Source organism: Gracilinanus agilis, chromosome 4, assembly GCF_016433145.1.
Source record: "Gracilinanus agilis isolate LMUSP501 chromosome 4, AgileGrace, whole genome shotgun sequence".
Lineage (NCBI taxonomy): Eukaryota > Metazoa > Chordata > Mammalia > Didelphimorphia > Didelphidae > Gracilinanus > Gracilinanus agilis.
In genome coordinates this window covers 464592709-464610056 of record NC_058133.1, presented here as the reverse complement: position 1 = coordinate 464610056, position 17348 = coordinate 464592709, and the positions used below count along the sequence as shown (strand labels likewise).

At 37.3% G+C, this 17348-nt stretch overlaps 1 protein-coding gene across 1 annotated transcript in view; it reads left to right on the top strand.

Annotated features, from left to right (window-relative positions):
• PTPN22 (protein tyrosine phosphatase non-receptor type 22) overlaps window positions 1-17348 on the top strand; it is a 99459-nt gene that overhangs the window by 67920 nt on the left and 14191 nt on the right. Inside the window, exons 3-9 of the mRNA XM_044675521.1 lie at window positions 765-841; window positions 946-1694; window positions 4539-4619; window positions 5079-5209; window positions 6751-6778; window positions 10681-10764; window positions 15772-15893. Coding sequence (XP_044531456.1) covers window positions 765-841; window positions 946-1694; window positions 4539-4619; window positions 5079-5209; window positions 6751-6778; window positions 10681-10764; window positions 15772-15893 — 1272 coding nt within the window. The remainder of the gene's footprint in view (window positions 1-764; window positions 842-945; window positions 1695-4538; window positions 4620-5078; window positions 5210-6750; window positions 6779-10680; window positions 10765-15771; window positions 15894-17348) is intronic.

Genomic DNA, 17348 nt, shown 5'->3' with positions numbered 1-17348 from the left:
TTTCTCCTGAGTTCTATTAAATCTAACTTTTCTAAAATTTCATTTACTTCCTTCACTTCTTTTTAATTTGTTTTTTTGGATCAATTTATCTGGATCTGAGAGGGGAAAGTTGAGGTCCCCCACTAGTATTGACATTACTTTATTGTCTATGGTTCCTTTTATCAAGGTACAAGTTCCTTCTTTATCTCTTTAATTAGATCTATTTTTGCTTTAGCTTTGTCTGAGATCATGATTTGCTATTCCTGCTTTTTTTTTACTTCAACCGAAGCACAATAAATTCTGTTCCAGCACCTTAGCTTTACTCTATGTGTCTCCCTGCCTCAAATGTATTTCTTAATGCACTCTGCTATACACTTCCATTTTATGGGTGAGTTTGTCTCATTCACGTTCACACTTGTGATTAAGTTATATTTTAAAAGATAAAATTATAGATTATGAGGTAGATTAAGAAGGGAGTAGATGTGTATGTGCATGTGCACATGCATGCACATACACATGCTGAGCTCTTCAAAGGTCTAGACTAAAAAAAACTCCCTACACTTCAAAATTTCTGAGAATCATCTAGTTTTTTCATAAATCATTTGAAACACTTTATCTTTCCTAAAGAATTACTTACTACCTTGCATTCAGAAAAGCAGTGGAGAAAGTAGATCTATGAACAATTCCATTACTGCACATAATTTTCTTTGGTAATACTCCCCAATGTATCTTCTTAAATGTCTGAGACATTTCTTCACCTGCTGTCTTCTTCCTTTGTTCCAAAGATTGAAGCAAACCAGGGAGCACTTAAGCCATCTCCAGCTCTACAATGTGCTCCCTACTCTTGTATTCCATCAGATCGGTGAGTTCTGTGAATAATTCATTTATGGAGGGATAGGGGAATACATGCTTGTCAGTCATTAGAATGCTTTGTGGTCCCACTTGTTACTTATTTGTTTGTTACAGTCCAACTGAAGAAGGCTCATTAAAATGTCAGCAGAACAAAAATGTGGCCCAAGAAGAAACAGTACAAGCTTCAACATCAGATTGTGGTGCCCCTGAACCACCACGAAGCCAAGGACTTATCTCACATTCAATTAAGCAGGACATTTCTGTGGAAGTCTTAGAGTTAAATGACAGTTGTGAGAAAAATGCAGATAGATTTATGAAATGGGAGACAAAGTTATATCCACTGGTTGGGGAACCACTTCAAAAACATGGAAGTTTGGACTTGAACACCATTTTGGCTGGGACACATCCCAACTCTGGACCAACAAATGCAATGGAAAGACAGCTCAATACAAAGGTGCCATTAACACGGACCAAATCAACTCCCTTTGAATTGCCACCAGAGAGGCAATCAAAGGGGTGTGAAATCAATGCTGCATTTCCTTGTTTGGATGCCCATCAAGGCCATTCCTACTCTTCTAAACTCTTACAGGCTCAAAAGACAAAAAGTATTTCTTCTGTGGAACTGAATCGTTTACTAAGTGGCCCAAAGTCCCCTGTATATATTCCTTCTCATCCAAAGGCTCATGTGTCCAGTACGTACAGGGCACATCCTTTTACTTTCTTGGCAGAAGATCCTTACTTTTCACAACTGTCTCCAAGTAGTATAGGTGCCCCAATGCGTGTTGATTTCTCGAAGAAGCCAGATGAAACTGTCTTTTCTTCCTCTTCGTCATCTACAGCCACTACAACTCCAATTTCTGATGGTAGTTCATTTAATTCTTTACCTCCTAATCCTCCAACTCCTCAGTTTCACCCACATCTCAGTAGGTCATCAGTGGGTAAATTACTAAGAAAGGATGCAGCCCCAAGATTGATTACATTTTTTCAATAGTTGTTTCCCACTTAAAAACAAGAAAGCCATAATCAGTCAAGAATACCTGAGTTCAAATCCTACCTCAGTTAGTTGAGTGACCCTGGTTAGTCAATTAACCTCACTGGGCCCGAGTTTCCTTGTCTGTAAAATGAGGGGATTAGTTTCAAAAACCCATGAGGTTGCTTCTATCTCTAAAACTTTATGACCTTCACAAGAATTTTACTGTTAACTACACTGGAAATGCCTAAGGGGTAACATTAAAATAATAATAATACCTAACATTTATATAGTGCTTAAAGATACTGCACTATGTGCATTTTACAAATGTCTCATTTAAACCTCACCTGAGAGGGAGGTGCTATTACAACCCTAATTTTATTGATAAGGAGATAGGAAAACAGAGGGTAATGGCCTTGCCCAGGGACATATAGCAGGTAGGTGTTTGAGGCTGGATTTGAAATCAAGCCTTCCTGACTTCAGGCCTGGCACCCTGTCTACCGTATCATCTAGCTGATCACACACACACACACACACAAATGTATATATACAAATGTCAAAAGCTCATTTCTATTGGTCATCTCAAATTTTCTAGTGTAGAATTTAGTTATTTATGTTTATATTTATGTTATAGTTTAGTTTTGATAGAAATAGCATTGCCCTTTTATACATGATGGAATGAAAAGGAACAGATGTCCAGTCTCTCTCAATGTAGTATACTAGTAACTTCTGCTTACATTCTTTTTGCCTTTACCCTGGATTTTCATGTGTTGTGTGAATTTTGTTGTAAGGTTTAGAAATTTGGGTGACTTTTTCTATTGGGGATATTTAGAAGTGTTAAATTCTTCTTGTGGGTGGTTTGGGAATGTGGATTCCTTTTTTCTGCTGGGAATATTTGAGAAGCTTGAAGTGATGAATGCAAGCTCTTCTCCAACACCCTATGAATTAAGGAAGAACTGATTTCTCAAAGGTTATGTCAGCAAAGCATAAATTCTCAGAGTATAAGTCAGATAGCAGACTCTGCTGTTGTCATTTGAACAGTTCAGAGAAGCCCATCATCAGAAGGTTGGGCATCAGGTGATGCATTTTGGGTGGGCCACAGTCTCTAATTAACCAAAGCTCATTTGTTAAGATATAGGAGGCTGGTCTGTATTAGTGAAGGGAGTACTCATACTTGTGAAATCACAGATCATGGAAGTTGAAAAGGGGTAAAGGGTAAGAGTAGAAAGGAAGATGAGTTTCTTCATCATGCAACTATTTTCATTTTGTAGAGTTACAGTTACAAATACAAGGATAAAATAGCCCCTTGTTATTCAGGAGTATTTATAGGGTAGAATTTCTTGTAACTAGATTAAAAAAATACAGTTATGTTTGCAAGGCATGGAAATAGCTTTGTTTTATACAATGTTTTATGCAGAGATTTTAAATTATACTTAGAGATTTTTTTTATTCAATCAGTCTAAAGCAATCAATGAATAAGCATTTACTAAGTGCCTACTGTGTACCTGGCATTCTCCTAGATACTGAGATGCAAAAATACTGATCATAGATTCTTGGAGTTGTCTAGGAATTGAAATACCTCACTGGATACTCACAATATTGCAGGCATCTGTCATATAACAAACCCTCATTTTCAGAGGTTGTGTTATCTTATACATATGCCACCTATGGTGGTTCAATTTTAATATCTCCTTGGCTTTAAATGATTCAGTACTTCAGGAAAATGTAAATATACACTAGGACCCCCATTGTATTAGCATCTAGGAATAAGGAAAATATCTATAGGCTTTTCCATTATCATGAAAGAAATGCAGTAGGGGCAGCTAGGTGACTCAATGGATAAAGCACCAGGCCTAGAGATAGGAGATCCTGGGTTCAAATCTAGCCTCAGACATTTCCTAGCTGTGTGACTCTGGGCAAGTTACTTAGTCCCAACTGCTCAGTCCTTACCACTCTTCTGCCTTGGAAAGGATCCGTAGTAATGATTCTAAGACAGAAGGTAAAGGTTTAAAAAAAAAGAAAGAAAGAAATGCATTGAAGACTACCACTTAATGCCAACAGACATAGCTAGGAATTTTATAATACTATTTTTAATATGCAGACTACACAAATTTACTCATAGAAAAGTGTTATAAACAATTTACAGTTCTCTCAAATTAATAGAGTATTACTAACTTATCTAGTACCTAGAGAGTCAGGAAATATGTTTTATAGGAGAATTCAAAGAAATGGAAAAATAGCAGCAGACATTCAAATAACACTTTAAGGTTTACAAAGCACTTTAATATATATTTGATTCTCACGAGAATCTTGAAAAATGAACACTGCATGTATTTTTATCCTTATGTAACAGATTTTTTAAAAAACCTGATGCTAAAGGAGGTTAGGTCAATTGTCCCCAAGACCAGATAGTGCCATTAAAATCCTAGCTTTCTGCCCCTAAATCCAATTCTCTTTCAACTACATCATATTGCCTCTCTAAGCTGGTAGAGATTGGGCTGGATAGCTGCTGATGTGCCTTACAATTCTGAAATTCTATGAACTAAGCTACCCATAGAGCTACAATGAAATTAAATTCAGTGAATTCTTTTTACTTTTCTTCCTGAGGTGGTATAACAAGTAGTTGTTTTGTTGGTTGAAAATGGTTAGTGATGCAATCAAGAATTTGCATTAGAAGAATTTTCTTTGAATTGTTCATTTCCACTGAGTGCATGTCTTTGGCATTTTTGATTATCAGACTCTCCAGAGTCAGATGATGAAATCCCTCCTCCTTTGCCTGAACGAACCCCTGAGTCCTTTATTGTGGCTGAGGAATCTGGTAAGTATATATGGCTTAAAAATGCTGATGTGACAATACAGTCAGTTGCCTCCAAAGCTATAGGTATTATAGTGCCTGCACAAATTCAGTTGAGAGGAATGGAAGTCAAGGGAGGAAGTGCTTTGGTGATGGCTTGGAGTATGGTGGTCTGAGGCCTTGCAAGGGCTTGATGGTGATCTTCTTGCCCTTTTGCACCAAGAGACTTTGAGAAAAAGGGTCAGAAATTAGGAGGACATTTGGAAATATGCTCTGTGGAGACAAAGCCCAACCCAGTTATGGCTCCAGCCACCAAATAAGTCTTACGTAAACAGGAGGATAGTTGGACTACAACAATCCCTAAAAGTCTCTTACAGTACTAATGATCTATAACTTTATCTTCTGTGTGCTGGTTTTGAATAAAATTTAACTTTCAAGGGAATAAATGCTTCCAGGAATTGAGTCATATTTAATGGGTTACAGGAAACTTTTCAGAGACAACTTCCAAACCACAGACTTCACCTGTGAGGCTGAAAATTGGGACCTCATTGGAATGGAGTGGAGTTTCTGAAACAGAGAGAGATGATGACTCATTTCAACTGAGACCAAGTAAGGTAAATAAATGCATCACTTCTGCCTCATCTCATCTGAATGTATTTGATTATAATTCTTTATTTATGCATTCCTAAGCAGTTATTCACTCTATTAATTCATTCAAGTAATATTAAGCACTTAGATCTGCAAAATGATGTTAGGTACTATGGGGGATAATGAAAACGAATTTAGATATGGTTTCTGTCTCCAAGTTTATAATCTAGCAGCAGAGATTAGACAAAAATAACTATAGTACAAGACATAATGATAAATACTATGAGAAGTGTGGTCAAAATTCAAAGGAAAGAGCTCATTTCTGGTTGGGTGGATCAGGGAAAGAGGCAGAATTTGAAATGAACTTGAACAATTAACTGAATAAAAACAGAATGGTTCATGAGTTTGTAGTTCCTTATAGCAATCTTCTGATAGGCAATATAAATTAAATGTGGGGTGATGGGCTGCTCAAAGCAACCTTGTGGCTTCTCTGAATATTAAGAATCAGCTTCTTATAACAATAATGCTCTAGGTTTCAGGGAGAAAAATAATGCATAACTGCTTTATATTCCTGCCTAATTCTATACACTAGTCTACAAAAATTTACAAAGGCTAGGAAATTCATTAAAATTTTTTATTTCTTATTTACAACAATGAAAGGCAGACATTAAATGTATGTTAACTGTATTAGAAGCACCATGAAGTTGAATAAGTCATTATCAATATTTGTTTTAACATAGGAACATTTATCCTAAAAGCATTGTGAAATTGTTAGTCACATTCCAATGCAATTCAGTAATAGCTTCATTTTTAACAATCTGTTTTTTTTTTTAAACCCTTACCTTCTGTCTTAGAATCAATATTACATATTGGTTCCAAGGCAGAAGAGCAGTAACAGCTAGACAATGACTTGCCCAGGGTCACCCAGATAGGAAATGTTTGAGGCTAAATTTGAACCCAGGACTTCCTGTCTTTGGACCTGGCTTTCAAACCACTGAGCCACCTAGCTGCCCCTTGATTCTTGTGGGGTTTTTTGGGGGTGGGGTTTTCTTGTTTTGTTGGTTTGTTTTTTAAACCCTTATCCATCTTGGAGTCAAAACTGTGTATTGGCTCCAGGGCAGAAGAGTGGCAAGGGCTAGGCAATGGGAGTTAAGTGACTTGCCCAGGGTCACACAGCTAGGAAGTGTCTGAGGCCAGATTTGAACCTAGGACCTCCCATTTCTAGGTCTGGTTCTCAATCCACTGAGCCACCAGGTACTCCCCTGATTCTTGATTTAAAGAAAGGAAGTTCAGTAAAACTTCCTCAAACCTTCAGAGGGAATTTCTAAGTAGGAAGGAAATACATTCCTCAGGCTGGATCAGTTCAGGAATGTAATGGAATATAAAATAACTGTGAGAGTGGAGAATAATGGTTTCACAGCTCCATCTGACTGATGAATCAGAAGAAATAGAGAATCCTAGGAGACTGTGCTATAGCAATCTCCTTAGGGATATGGGAAATATTTCCATTACACCACTTATTGCCTCTTCACTAGATGTTAAACGTTTTTCTTTTGTTTACTTGTAGAGTGTGAAGCTGAGAAGTTCCGAAACAGGTAAAATTGTCTTTGTTTTGTTTTGTTTTTTAAACAAATTTTTAACTGACAGGGCAGACTTCTGAGATTCTTTAAAAAATGCTTCACTGAACATTTAAGAGTAATTTACTTTCAAAAACTGCGCTATTTCTCTAACAGCTAAATGTATGTATATCTCTTTAGAGCCAGGGGTAATATTTTTAATTACCTTAATCCTGGGATTCTTAATCTTTTTTTTGTTACATGGACCCCTCTGACAGTCTGAAACCTAAGGAGCCCTTCTCAAGATGTTTTTAGATGTCTAAAACACATAGGATTACAAAGGAAACCAATTATATTCAAATATTGTTAGCAAAATGTTTATTTTTAAACAATAAGCTTATAGATCCCAGGTTAAGAACTCAGCTTATAAGGTCCTTCCCACTACTCCCATTTCCCTATCCCACTCCATAGGCAGGGTTAAAATTTGTAGTTCTCTCTTCATTATCCTTTTACCTGATTCAGTTTTTTTTTAAACCCTTACCTCCCGTCTTGGAATCAATACTGTGTGTATTGGTTCTAAGGCAGAAGAGTGGTGAGGGCTAGGCAATGGGGATCAAATGCCTTGCCCAGGGTGTAATATTAATTTCTGATAAGAAAATGGAGAACAGGATGAATGACAACCAACAGTTTGGAATTTAGAACTTACCCAGGTGCCATGAGCCAAGGGGGCAAAAGGCAGTTGCTGCCAGCACTATAAAAAGGCAGAAGCTGAATCAAATGCTCTCTCATTTGTGAGAAAGGGACCTGGGGTGGCGGGTGGGTAGGCCAAGCAACCTGCTCAAGTTACCTGTATCCTGTTTCTAATCCTGCTTTCATTGATTACCACATCATCAACTACTGAATAGAGCAGTAAGATATATACCAACTACCTGATTATCAAGAAGAACATATCAAACTCACGCAGCCTCATCAGGGCCAAGGTGCCGGTCTGACCAGGGCCAAAGAGGGAGAGGAACCTCTCCAGCCAACAGAAGCAACCTGATTATCATTTGACCATCCGACTTAATCACCTATAATCTAGCATTGATTCCCAATACCTCCTTCCTCAACCTTGATTCTTCCCCTGAGTTTAGTATAACTAAATTCTTTAAAACTTATTTAGGTGAAGGCTGTTACTATCCTAAAGATTAGTCTAATATTCTTGCATCTAAAGGGGAAAGGGAATACTTCAGTTAAATCGCAGTCATTGCGTTGTCCTATTATTATCAACATCTTTCCTCATCATTAACATTTATCCATTAACTCAAACCCAAGACAAGTAACCAGAGAAGCTGTGTGATTTAGTTCACAGCTTCTCACTTAGTCACTTAGTCTTGGGAACTGTAGATAGGAAATGGTGCTCAGCTGAGCTGCAAATATTTGTGGGACCTGGTGATCACTACCTCAACCTTGGTGTTCACTTAGGCTTCCCATCCTTGCTCAGTTTAGGTCCTTATACCATCTGAGGACCTTGGGCCATCTCTCTATCAGGCCCAATCCAGAAGCATCATACCATCCATAACAAGGGTCATAGCTAGAAAGTGTCTGAGGTCAAATTTGAACCCTTCTCTGGGTCTGGCTCTCAATCTGCCGAGCCACCCAGCTGCCTCCTTGATTCAATTTCAAATGAAATGTTGCAAATCTTTTGGCCATTTCATTGTCATAGTTCTGGGATAAGGAAGGATGGAAAAGGTTTAGGCAGGAGGGTCAAACTTAGCAGGTAAGGATCTGTCAAAGTGCGTCTCTACAAAGCAAAATGCGTCTCTACAAAGCAAAATGCATCTCTACAGTATTCAGTATTGATATTCAATTTTTTAACTTAAAACAACAATGGGCCAAAATAACTCACAAAAAATAACTGACAGCCAAGGAGGTCCTTCCAACAGATTGCCTCTGCTTGAGAACTCAGAATGTAATTATTACATGCTACTAATAGACTATCAAAACATTAAGGATGTTAACTACAATTAACATGTTACACTACAAAACACCTTGGGCAGAACATCCTATTGATACACTTCTGCTTTAGATATTGTGAAAACATGACAGAGAAATGAATTTTCACAGTGGTTAAGTCAAATGCAGTTATAGTAAGTTTGCCCAATTTTTAAAGCTTTTGGTTTCCTCTGATTCTTCTTCAGCAGTTTCCAGCCGGGTGAGTCATTGGGTTGACCTGGAAGAAAGCCTTGCTCTTCTCTGGAAACTCCTGGTTTAGCTATGGGACAAGGACATTTGAAAGGTTTTGCTTGGCTTAATAACTGTGATACTGAATGAGAACTAGATGGATGCTTTTTTCCTTAATTAGCACATTTGCACAGGAAGAAGACTGAATACCCATTTTGGGGGCACACCTTTTTCAAACTTAGTAGGATTTATAACTGAAGTAAAGTGAGTACTCTCTCCAGTAATAAAAAATGAAACATGTTTTCATGTGTCATGTTTTTTATAGATGCCTAGGTGTCTCTGGATCTCTCAGATTCCAGGTCACACAGCTGCATTTTTGACTTTTTTGTTCCCAATTTCTAGTTTTTTGAGTGTTTTCCTGATATTTGCTTGTGTCTCACACAACACAAAGGAATTGAAAAATTAGGAAAAGGAAGTGGTCGAGTCTCTTTCTATGCAGATCATTTAGACCTTATCCTAAGCAGCTAATGCAGGCCTCACACTTTGTTAAGCAGTAAAGGATCTGGAAGGGGAACTAATTCCTTATAATTATATATGTAAACGCCTAAAATGTATGATCTGCTTTTTGTGCTGACTACAAGTATAGTAGGAATTTACCAGAAATTACTATAGACTGTAATTAGTTGGAGATGAATGCATGGAAGGGGTAGGCTTTGAAGTGGGTCTTGAAAGAAATTTAGGTAAGCAATGGAAAAGGAAGGACACCCCAGGTGAGGCAACAGAATTAATAAAGGCAAGGAGACAGGAATGACCAAATTTGGGGCAGTTAACATTAAGTGAGGAAATTGGATCGACTAAATTATTGGGAAAGAAAGCCAGAGATAAGGAGTTTTTGAAAACCAGGAAGAGAAGTTTGGATTTATTGTAGTATGTGAAAGAGAATCATTGTGGGTTCCTAATCAGGCGCTGACATGATGGAATTTTTTCGAAAATTAACCTGGCAATGGTACATAGATATTTGTTGACTTGAATTCCACAAAGTATCTTCTATTGGCAAATAGAAAGATTACAATTTTCAGCATTTGAAGTAAAAAGTCCCATTATGCTTTCCCTGACTATATATACATATATAAGGCACAGGTAAGAATGCTTTAAGAGCTTATTTCAGAAACAAATGCTAGTATTGCTACAAAATCACAATAATAGCTGAAAGTCTAGCATTAGTGAGACCCCATACTAATAATGAAGGGGTTAGAAATCAACATGCCCACAAAGCAATGAAATTTTAATATTTACTGAGTTCCAAAAATATGCAGCATGACTCAATATATGTGAACATACCTTCTGTAAATAAGTATTGCGCTGACAATTTTTCAAGCATGCAACAGACGTTTATATAATGCTTTACATGATCTCATTTGTGTGTCCTAAAAGTTCTGTGAGATGTTATCTACATTTCACAGAAAAGGAAACTTACTCACAGAGCTAATGCCAAAGTCAAGATAGGAATCCAGCTTTTCCTGACCCTAAATCTAGTATACTTGTTTCAACAAGCTACCTTCCACAGATAATGAAGTGGCTCATGGACTAGAGAGATCTAGAGAAATGTAGGTAGAACATCTTTGCAGCTTTAATATCTTATGAATAAATATTATCTATGTAGTTGCAAATTAATATTTAATAAGATGCCGTAGCGACAATAAATCATGTTCATCTAGGATTTAAATGATTTTAATTATGACAATTTTTAATTGAAAGACTTTTGTTCTTCATCTCAGAGATACATCAGGATCGTTCTTCATCCCCTCCTCCTCCACTTCCAGAAAGAACACTCGAGTCCTTCTTTCTTGCTGATGAAGACTGTAAGTAGCAATGTCTCTCTTCCTTAAAGAAGGGTTTTATAAATGGCAATATAAAAAAGAAATATAAAGATACTGCTTTAAGTTGAAAAAGTTGAACAGAAATGGGAAGCATAGGAAGAATAATTACAAAGGATATAGAAAAGGTATAAAATTGAAAATATATCAAATGGCAGAAAAAACTGGGTAAATGGTTGAGCATAGCTAAAATGTGACAATGGTTGCTCAGATTTGAGTTTTAATAGAGCTTCTAGGGTGATTTCACATGGAATAATTTGTTCTCATTGAGCTATTTGAAGGGCTAGTAGTAGATATGGTGGGCTTAGGGAAATGATTTATACTAAGTCACAAGAGGTTGATTTACAAACCGGAATACCAAATTATGATGAAAAAACATGCCTTTATAGTGGCTTAAATACTGTGTACTATCTAAGGAACTCTGATCTCTATAGATGAAGGTCCCTGGGAAACTGAAACACCAATTTCAATCCTCTGCTGATGTCACCATGCTGCTCCCTGCTGGGTGACATTTTGGTGTCACTGGGCTGCTTTCTGCTACCATATATTGTTGTGCAGTTGTTCTTAGTTGTGTCTGACTCTTTGTGACCCTATTTGGGTTTGTGGGTTTTTTTGGCAAAAATATTGAGAATGGTTTGCCATTTTCTCCAGCTAATTTTTCAGATAAGGAAACTGAGGTAAATAGATATGACTCCAGGCCATAGCTGCCCATATACTGCCCATAAATAGTAAGCTGCTTCCTAAGAAGCTGAATTTATATGTAGGCTAAAGTGATGAGCTAGGCAGTCAAATTCGGCTGAATCATCCACGCTAAAATGAAGTCTACTTTGACAACTTTATTATTAGTGCCACTTGTCAACTATTGGTCTTAGGGTTAGAAAATCCCTGTACTCTAGGTTAAGTCCTTAATTATCAAGCTATAGTCCCAAATCCATGTCAGAGTCTCTCCAACAAAATCCCACTGGATGTAAGTGGTTTATAAGGCTCATTTCTTTCATGTTCTTTGATACCTAGAAATAAGATCTAGGGCCAGGCAAAACAGGAAGGTCTGTTAGCCTTTGCTGCTATTCTACAAATTTACTTTTTTTTTTTTTTTTTTTTTTTTAAACCCTTACCTTCCGTCTTAGAGTCAATACTGTGTATTGGCTCCAAGGCAGAAGAGTGGTAAGGGTAGGCAATGGGGGTCAAGTGACTTGCCCAGGGTCACACAGCTGAGAAGGGTCTGAGGCCAGATTTGAACCTAGGACCTCCCATCTCTAGGCCTGGCTCTCAAACCCCTGAGCTACTCAGCTGCCCCCTACAAATTTACTTTTATTATGCATATCTGTCAGCAACAAACCTGACTTTGCACTTCATTCTGGCCTGCACAAAAATGCTAGTTTCTCTATATTCTTCCCTCAATGAAGACTTGCTTTGCAGATCATATCTAATGCATGGGAAGAGTTCATGTTTATGTCCTAAACAGTCACTGATCATCTTATGATATAAATATTGGTATTTATCCAGAATACTCAATATAAAGGGTTTCCTTTAAGCCAGAGGGTCAAATATGAATGGTCCTGAGTACAGCCCAAACCAGATTTTTAAAATGTAATTGGGAAACAATTAATAAAATAAATAAAAATACAGATAATATTACATATTAAAACCAAGTCAATCTGCAGCCTGCAGGGATCCTTACAGATGGTTTAGTGGCCCCCATTTCTATTTGAGTTTGACACTACTGCTAGTGCCAGGGCTGAGAACAGAAGATTTATCTGGCTTCAGACACACTAGCTATGTGACCCTGGGCAAGTCACTTAACCCTCTTTGCTTTAGTTTCCTCATATATAAAGTGAGCTGGAGAAGAAAACAGCAAACCACTCCAGGATCTCTGCCAAGAAAACACCAAATGGGGTCATGAAGAGTTAGACACGATTGAAAAATGTCTGAACCACCACTTTTAAGCTAATAAAACTTAAAACTGGATTAAGAATTTTGGGGGGCAGCTGGGTAGCTCAGTGGATTGAGAGTCAGGCCTACAGACAGGAGGTCCTAGGTTCAAATATGACTTCAGACACTTCCCAGCTGTGTGACCCTGGGCAAGTCACTTGACCCCCATTGCCCACCCTTACCATTCTTCTACTTATGAGTCAATACACAGAAGTTAAGAGTTTTAAAAAAAAGAATTTTGGGGTGTCCTATATGTTTACATTAGAATTATATGCATTAAGTAGGTATATATGAAGAAAAAGAATGCATAGTACACATAAAGCAATAGCATACATACAAAAAAAATGTACACTATAGACCAAACACAGGGGTCTCAGGCTTACATGCTAGAGATCAAATACATAGCAAATGTAACAGTACTACACATACTTAACATATTAGGATATATAGCACTAAAGCATATCTAGTGAAGAAGTATAATACGATAAGAACATAACACATTATCTTTTGGTAACATACAAAGCATAGATTCTGTGACTCCAACAATGGGGCACTGGCTAACCACCTGCATAATAACCTTTTCCATTGCTCTTTGAGCATCACAGGTTAATTTGGCACATCATAGATTAACAAGGTGGGTGTAAGATTACCTACTGTCATTGCATGCTTGTTTGCAAATTTACTATCCTAAAATTCTAATCTGGAGCTTGTGGATGGTTCCAGTTGACTCTCAGAATCCTCAGGCCCATGGATTTTCAGGTTAAATCCATGGCATATGGATGGCCTACATCGACTTTTAGGGCCCTTAAACCCAGCAGTCTGGGTCATGTTTGCAGCCTGGGTTATCATAGTCTACTATAGATGGTCTTTATTACCTAGGGAAGCCCCTAGTTAAGAGTATTAGTCAGGAAAGGGCAAATTCTGGATTCCATTTCACCAACCAGTCTTGTGCTGGTAACTAACAAATAGGCTGAATGAAAAGGCTCTGAATCATTAACATTTTCTCCTTCATTTAGAGCTAGACAAAATAAAATAAATAAGCCCTGATTTCCAAGGTTCAGTGATTCCCAAAGTGGCTGCCACTGCCCCCTGGTGGGTGCTGCAGAGGTCCAGGAGAGTGGTGATGGCCAAAGGTGCATTTATCTTTCCTATTAATTGCTATTAAAATTTAAGAAAAACTAATTTCCAGGGGGTTAAGTAATATTTTTTTCTGGAAAAGGGGGTGGTAGGCCAAAAAAGTTTGGGAACCACTGAATGGTAAAGAAAAAATGTCTAGAGTACACAAGTTTGGAGACAAATGAGGAAACATGGCTGATTGGCCTGGGTACTTTCCTTAAAATAGAAGTTCCAAGAGGAACCAGTTTATCAGAGGCAGGGGTTTTTTCCAGGATGAAGGCTAGAGGGACAATGAAGTTCCAGAGTGAGAAGTTAGCTAACATGGAAGAGAAAGAAATCTGTAAAGTCAGAAGGAAACCTTAGGGAGAGCCCCATAAAACCACTATCACCTTGAATAACATGTGGTCTGGGGAGCTAGGGAAAAAGATATTTAAATATATATATATATATATTTTCCAACGAACAAAAAAAATAAAAAATTTTTAATAGCCTAGTAGGGGTCACAATTCCAGTAAGCATCCTTCAGCCTTGGACAGTACTTTTTTCCTACAAGAATACAAATCATATGGTTCTAAATTTCAGCCTACTGACCCAAGAGTTATCTTATAGTTTTTGCAAAATCACACTAACATGGGGTTTCTTCCATGGGTAGACCTTTCAGCAAACCTTGGACCTCTGATAAATTATGTTAGTACAAATCCTTCATATCCAAGTGCAATTAAGCTTAGGAAACGGTATTTAAGAGCAGCTGAAATGGCCAAGTAGGTCAAAATGTCCAAATTTAACATGACTATTTTTGGTCAGTCAGATTATGAATAGTGTAGACACAAATGAACTGATGGATCACTGGTCAAATTTTGTGAAAACTGTCCAGAGCTCCTTCCCCACCGATGGATGGGCTAGCTCCAAATGTGGATCTTAAGGATTAATTCTATGGCAGGTTCATGGGGAAGCAAGTTGCAGGCCTTGGCCTTGCTGAATTCTGGAGGAACTATGTGGGAGTTAACCAAATTCTTGCTCCCAAGATCCTCTCTGATTGGTATGCAAACGATCTAGACAGAACAGGTAGGGCTATGACTCATGTTCTACATTTATGTCTTTACTAGCCATAGCTGCTAGTGACTAAATTGCTATCTTTTCAAATGCATTCTAATAAGTTCAAAAATGCCAGTCTCTTTATAAGAGCTGGTTTTGGAGAAGACTAGGGTGAGGTCTCTGGCATTTCACCTAAGTTGGAATAGACCCTGGAATAAAGGAGATCATAGGAGACATTATGGTCTAAATTTGGAAGACTTTTTAAACCCTTACCTTCCATCTTAGAATCAATACTATGTATTGGTTCCAAGGCAGAAGTGATAAGGGCTAGCCAGTGGGAGTTAAGTGACTTGCCCAGGGTCACACAGCTAGGAAATGTCTGAGGTCACATTTGAATCTAGGACCTCTCATTTCTAGGCCTGGGTCTCAATCCACTGAGCTACCCATCTGTCTGGGAAGACTAGTTTAAGTTTTCTGAAATAGATTGGTTTCCTCATTAGGACCAGTAGACTATGCCTTTTTACTTGCAACTGGAAACTTTCTAGGTATGTTGTCTCCTCCTAATAGAATGTGACTTATCTATTTGTATTGCTAGTTTATTTTTTTAAATAAATGTTTATTGATGTATTTTTACATTACATAAATAGAAGCCAGGTAATCTTACTCATTTTATGCAGATTCTTATTAGCTTAAGTTTCGAAGACTAGTATCTGACACTGGACAGTATCCATACTAACTATGCTACTACTACCTAATGAGACTAAGAATTTTGGAACATATGTTTATACACATAAACATAAAAATTAAGAGCTTAAATGAATTATGTGATCATGAGTACGATTAACGCACATATTAAGGGACTAAGTGAGTATATTTTTATATGTTTTATTAAGTATTTTGTTTTCTTAGCAGGTCCAATGCAGGTCCAGTCTGTAGAAACTCATTCTACCGACTGCTTGAATAACTTGGAAGACATAACTTCTTCTCAACAGTCACTGAAGACTTCTGGAAAAGGTTTCACAAGGAGTAGGGTAAATAACTTCAATGAATCATTATTAGCTGTATTTTTCCTATATTATAATGAAAACTATCCCTTGGTTTAAATATCTTCATAAAAATCATGTTTGGTAGGCCTGCTGCAACCAGACTTAGCAAAGGAAATATATAAAACATGAATCAAAGAACATTTGCTTAAGAGTTTTTAAATCACCTGTGTAGAAAGCACTGAAGAGTTATTGGGTTAATAAAAACAACTATTCATCTGGCCTAAAAGGACTTACAATGTTAAGTATAAATTTTTAAAAGTTTATTTTCAGAAAGTAGAAATAAGAATGAGAGCAGGGTTGCTAGGTCATGTAGATGATATATGAGTTGGGTGGGTTTGGGAAGGCATCTACAGACAAGTTATAGGGTAAACGGTAAACTCTGAATTAGATAAGGGAGGGGGTAGAATTGCTTGAGCAAATGAAGGAATAAAGAGCATGCTGGAGACGAGAAGCAGATTGGCCAGTTACTAGACTTAAAGAGTTCAAGAACTTGCATTCACATCTTGGCTCTAACACCTACTGTGACTGGACAAATCAATCAATCTGATTTTGTTTCCTCATTTGAAAAAATGAGGTGTGTTGGACTGGAAGATCTGATATGGTCTGTTCTAACTCTAAAGTGATATTATGATTTATATACTCAAATGTCTTATGGACCTCTCTCAAGAAAATGTGTAATTGGATACTTAGCAAAGGGCCAAGTTATGTTCTTCAATTTGTATCTGCGAGCACATCTGAGAGGGAAGAAATAATCTATAGATTTATAGCTCAGATTGTATTAAAACCTTAGATGGCCAGGAAGAAGTTAAGACTGAAGCAACATGCAAGATTCTCAATGAACTTAAAATGTCAAAATGAAAAGAAAGGTTTGTGCTGAGGCAGAATTTGTATTCTATTTTCATGGCAATTTTTAACCGTTTCTTTAGGGCGACTGCTGATTGATCACTTAATGAAACATATATTCTAGCTGTTTTAATTATTAAAAAAATCTTTCTGATGTAATAGGTAAATAATAGCTGGTGTATTGATAAACACTTATTGATAAGCTGATACATTGATCTTACTGTTGGTATTGAATATAGGTATTGCTGGACGATTGGTAATTTCCAGCTGTTATAAGTATAAATAAAGTTATCAGTAGTTAAACTGATACACAGGCGGTGGATGGATGGCAGGAAGCAGTTTGATCCAACTCTTCTTTATTTCTATGAGGAGAGGAAGGGACAGGAGACAGGATTTAGGAATAGGACAGGAATCTCTTAAACCTAACACTAAGATTTCTAAATAAAAAAAAAAAAAACCCACCAACTGCTCCTCACGGAGCTTCTTGTCCACAAAGGTGGACCTGCACCGATCTATACTCTGACTAAAAATTAACTTCTATCTTAAGCTATGCTAAAAGGATGAACTTTAAATATATAGTAAACTCCTAAAATAATT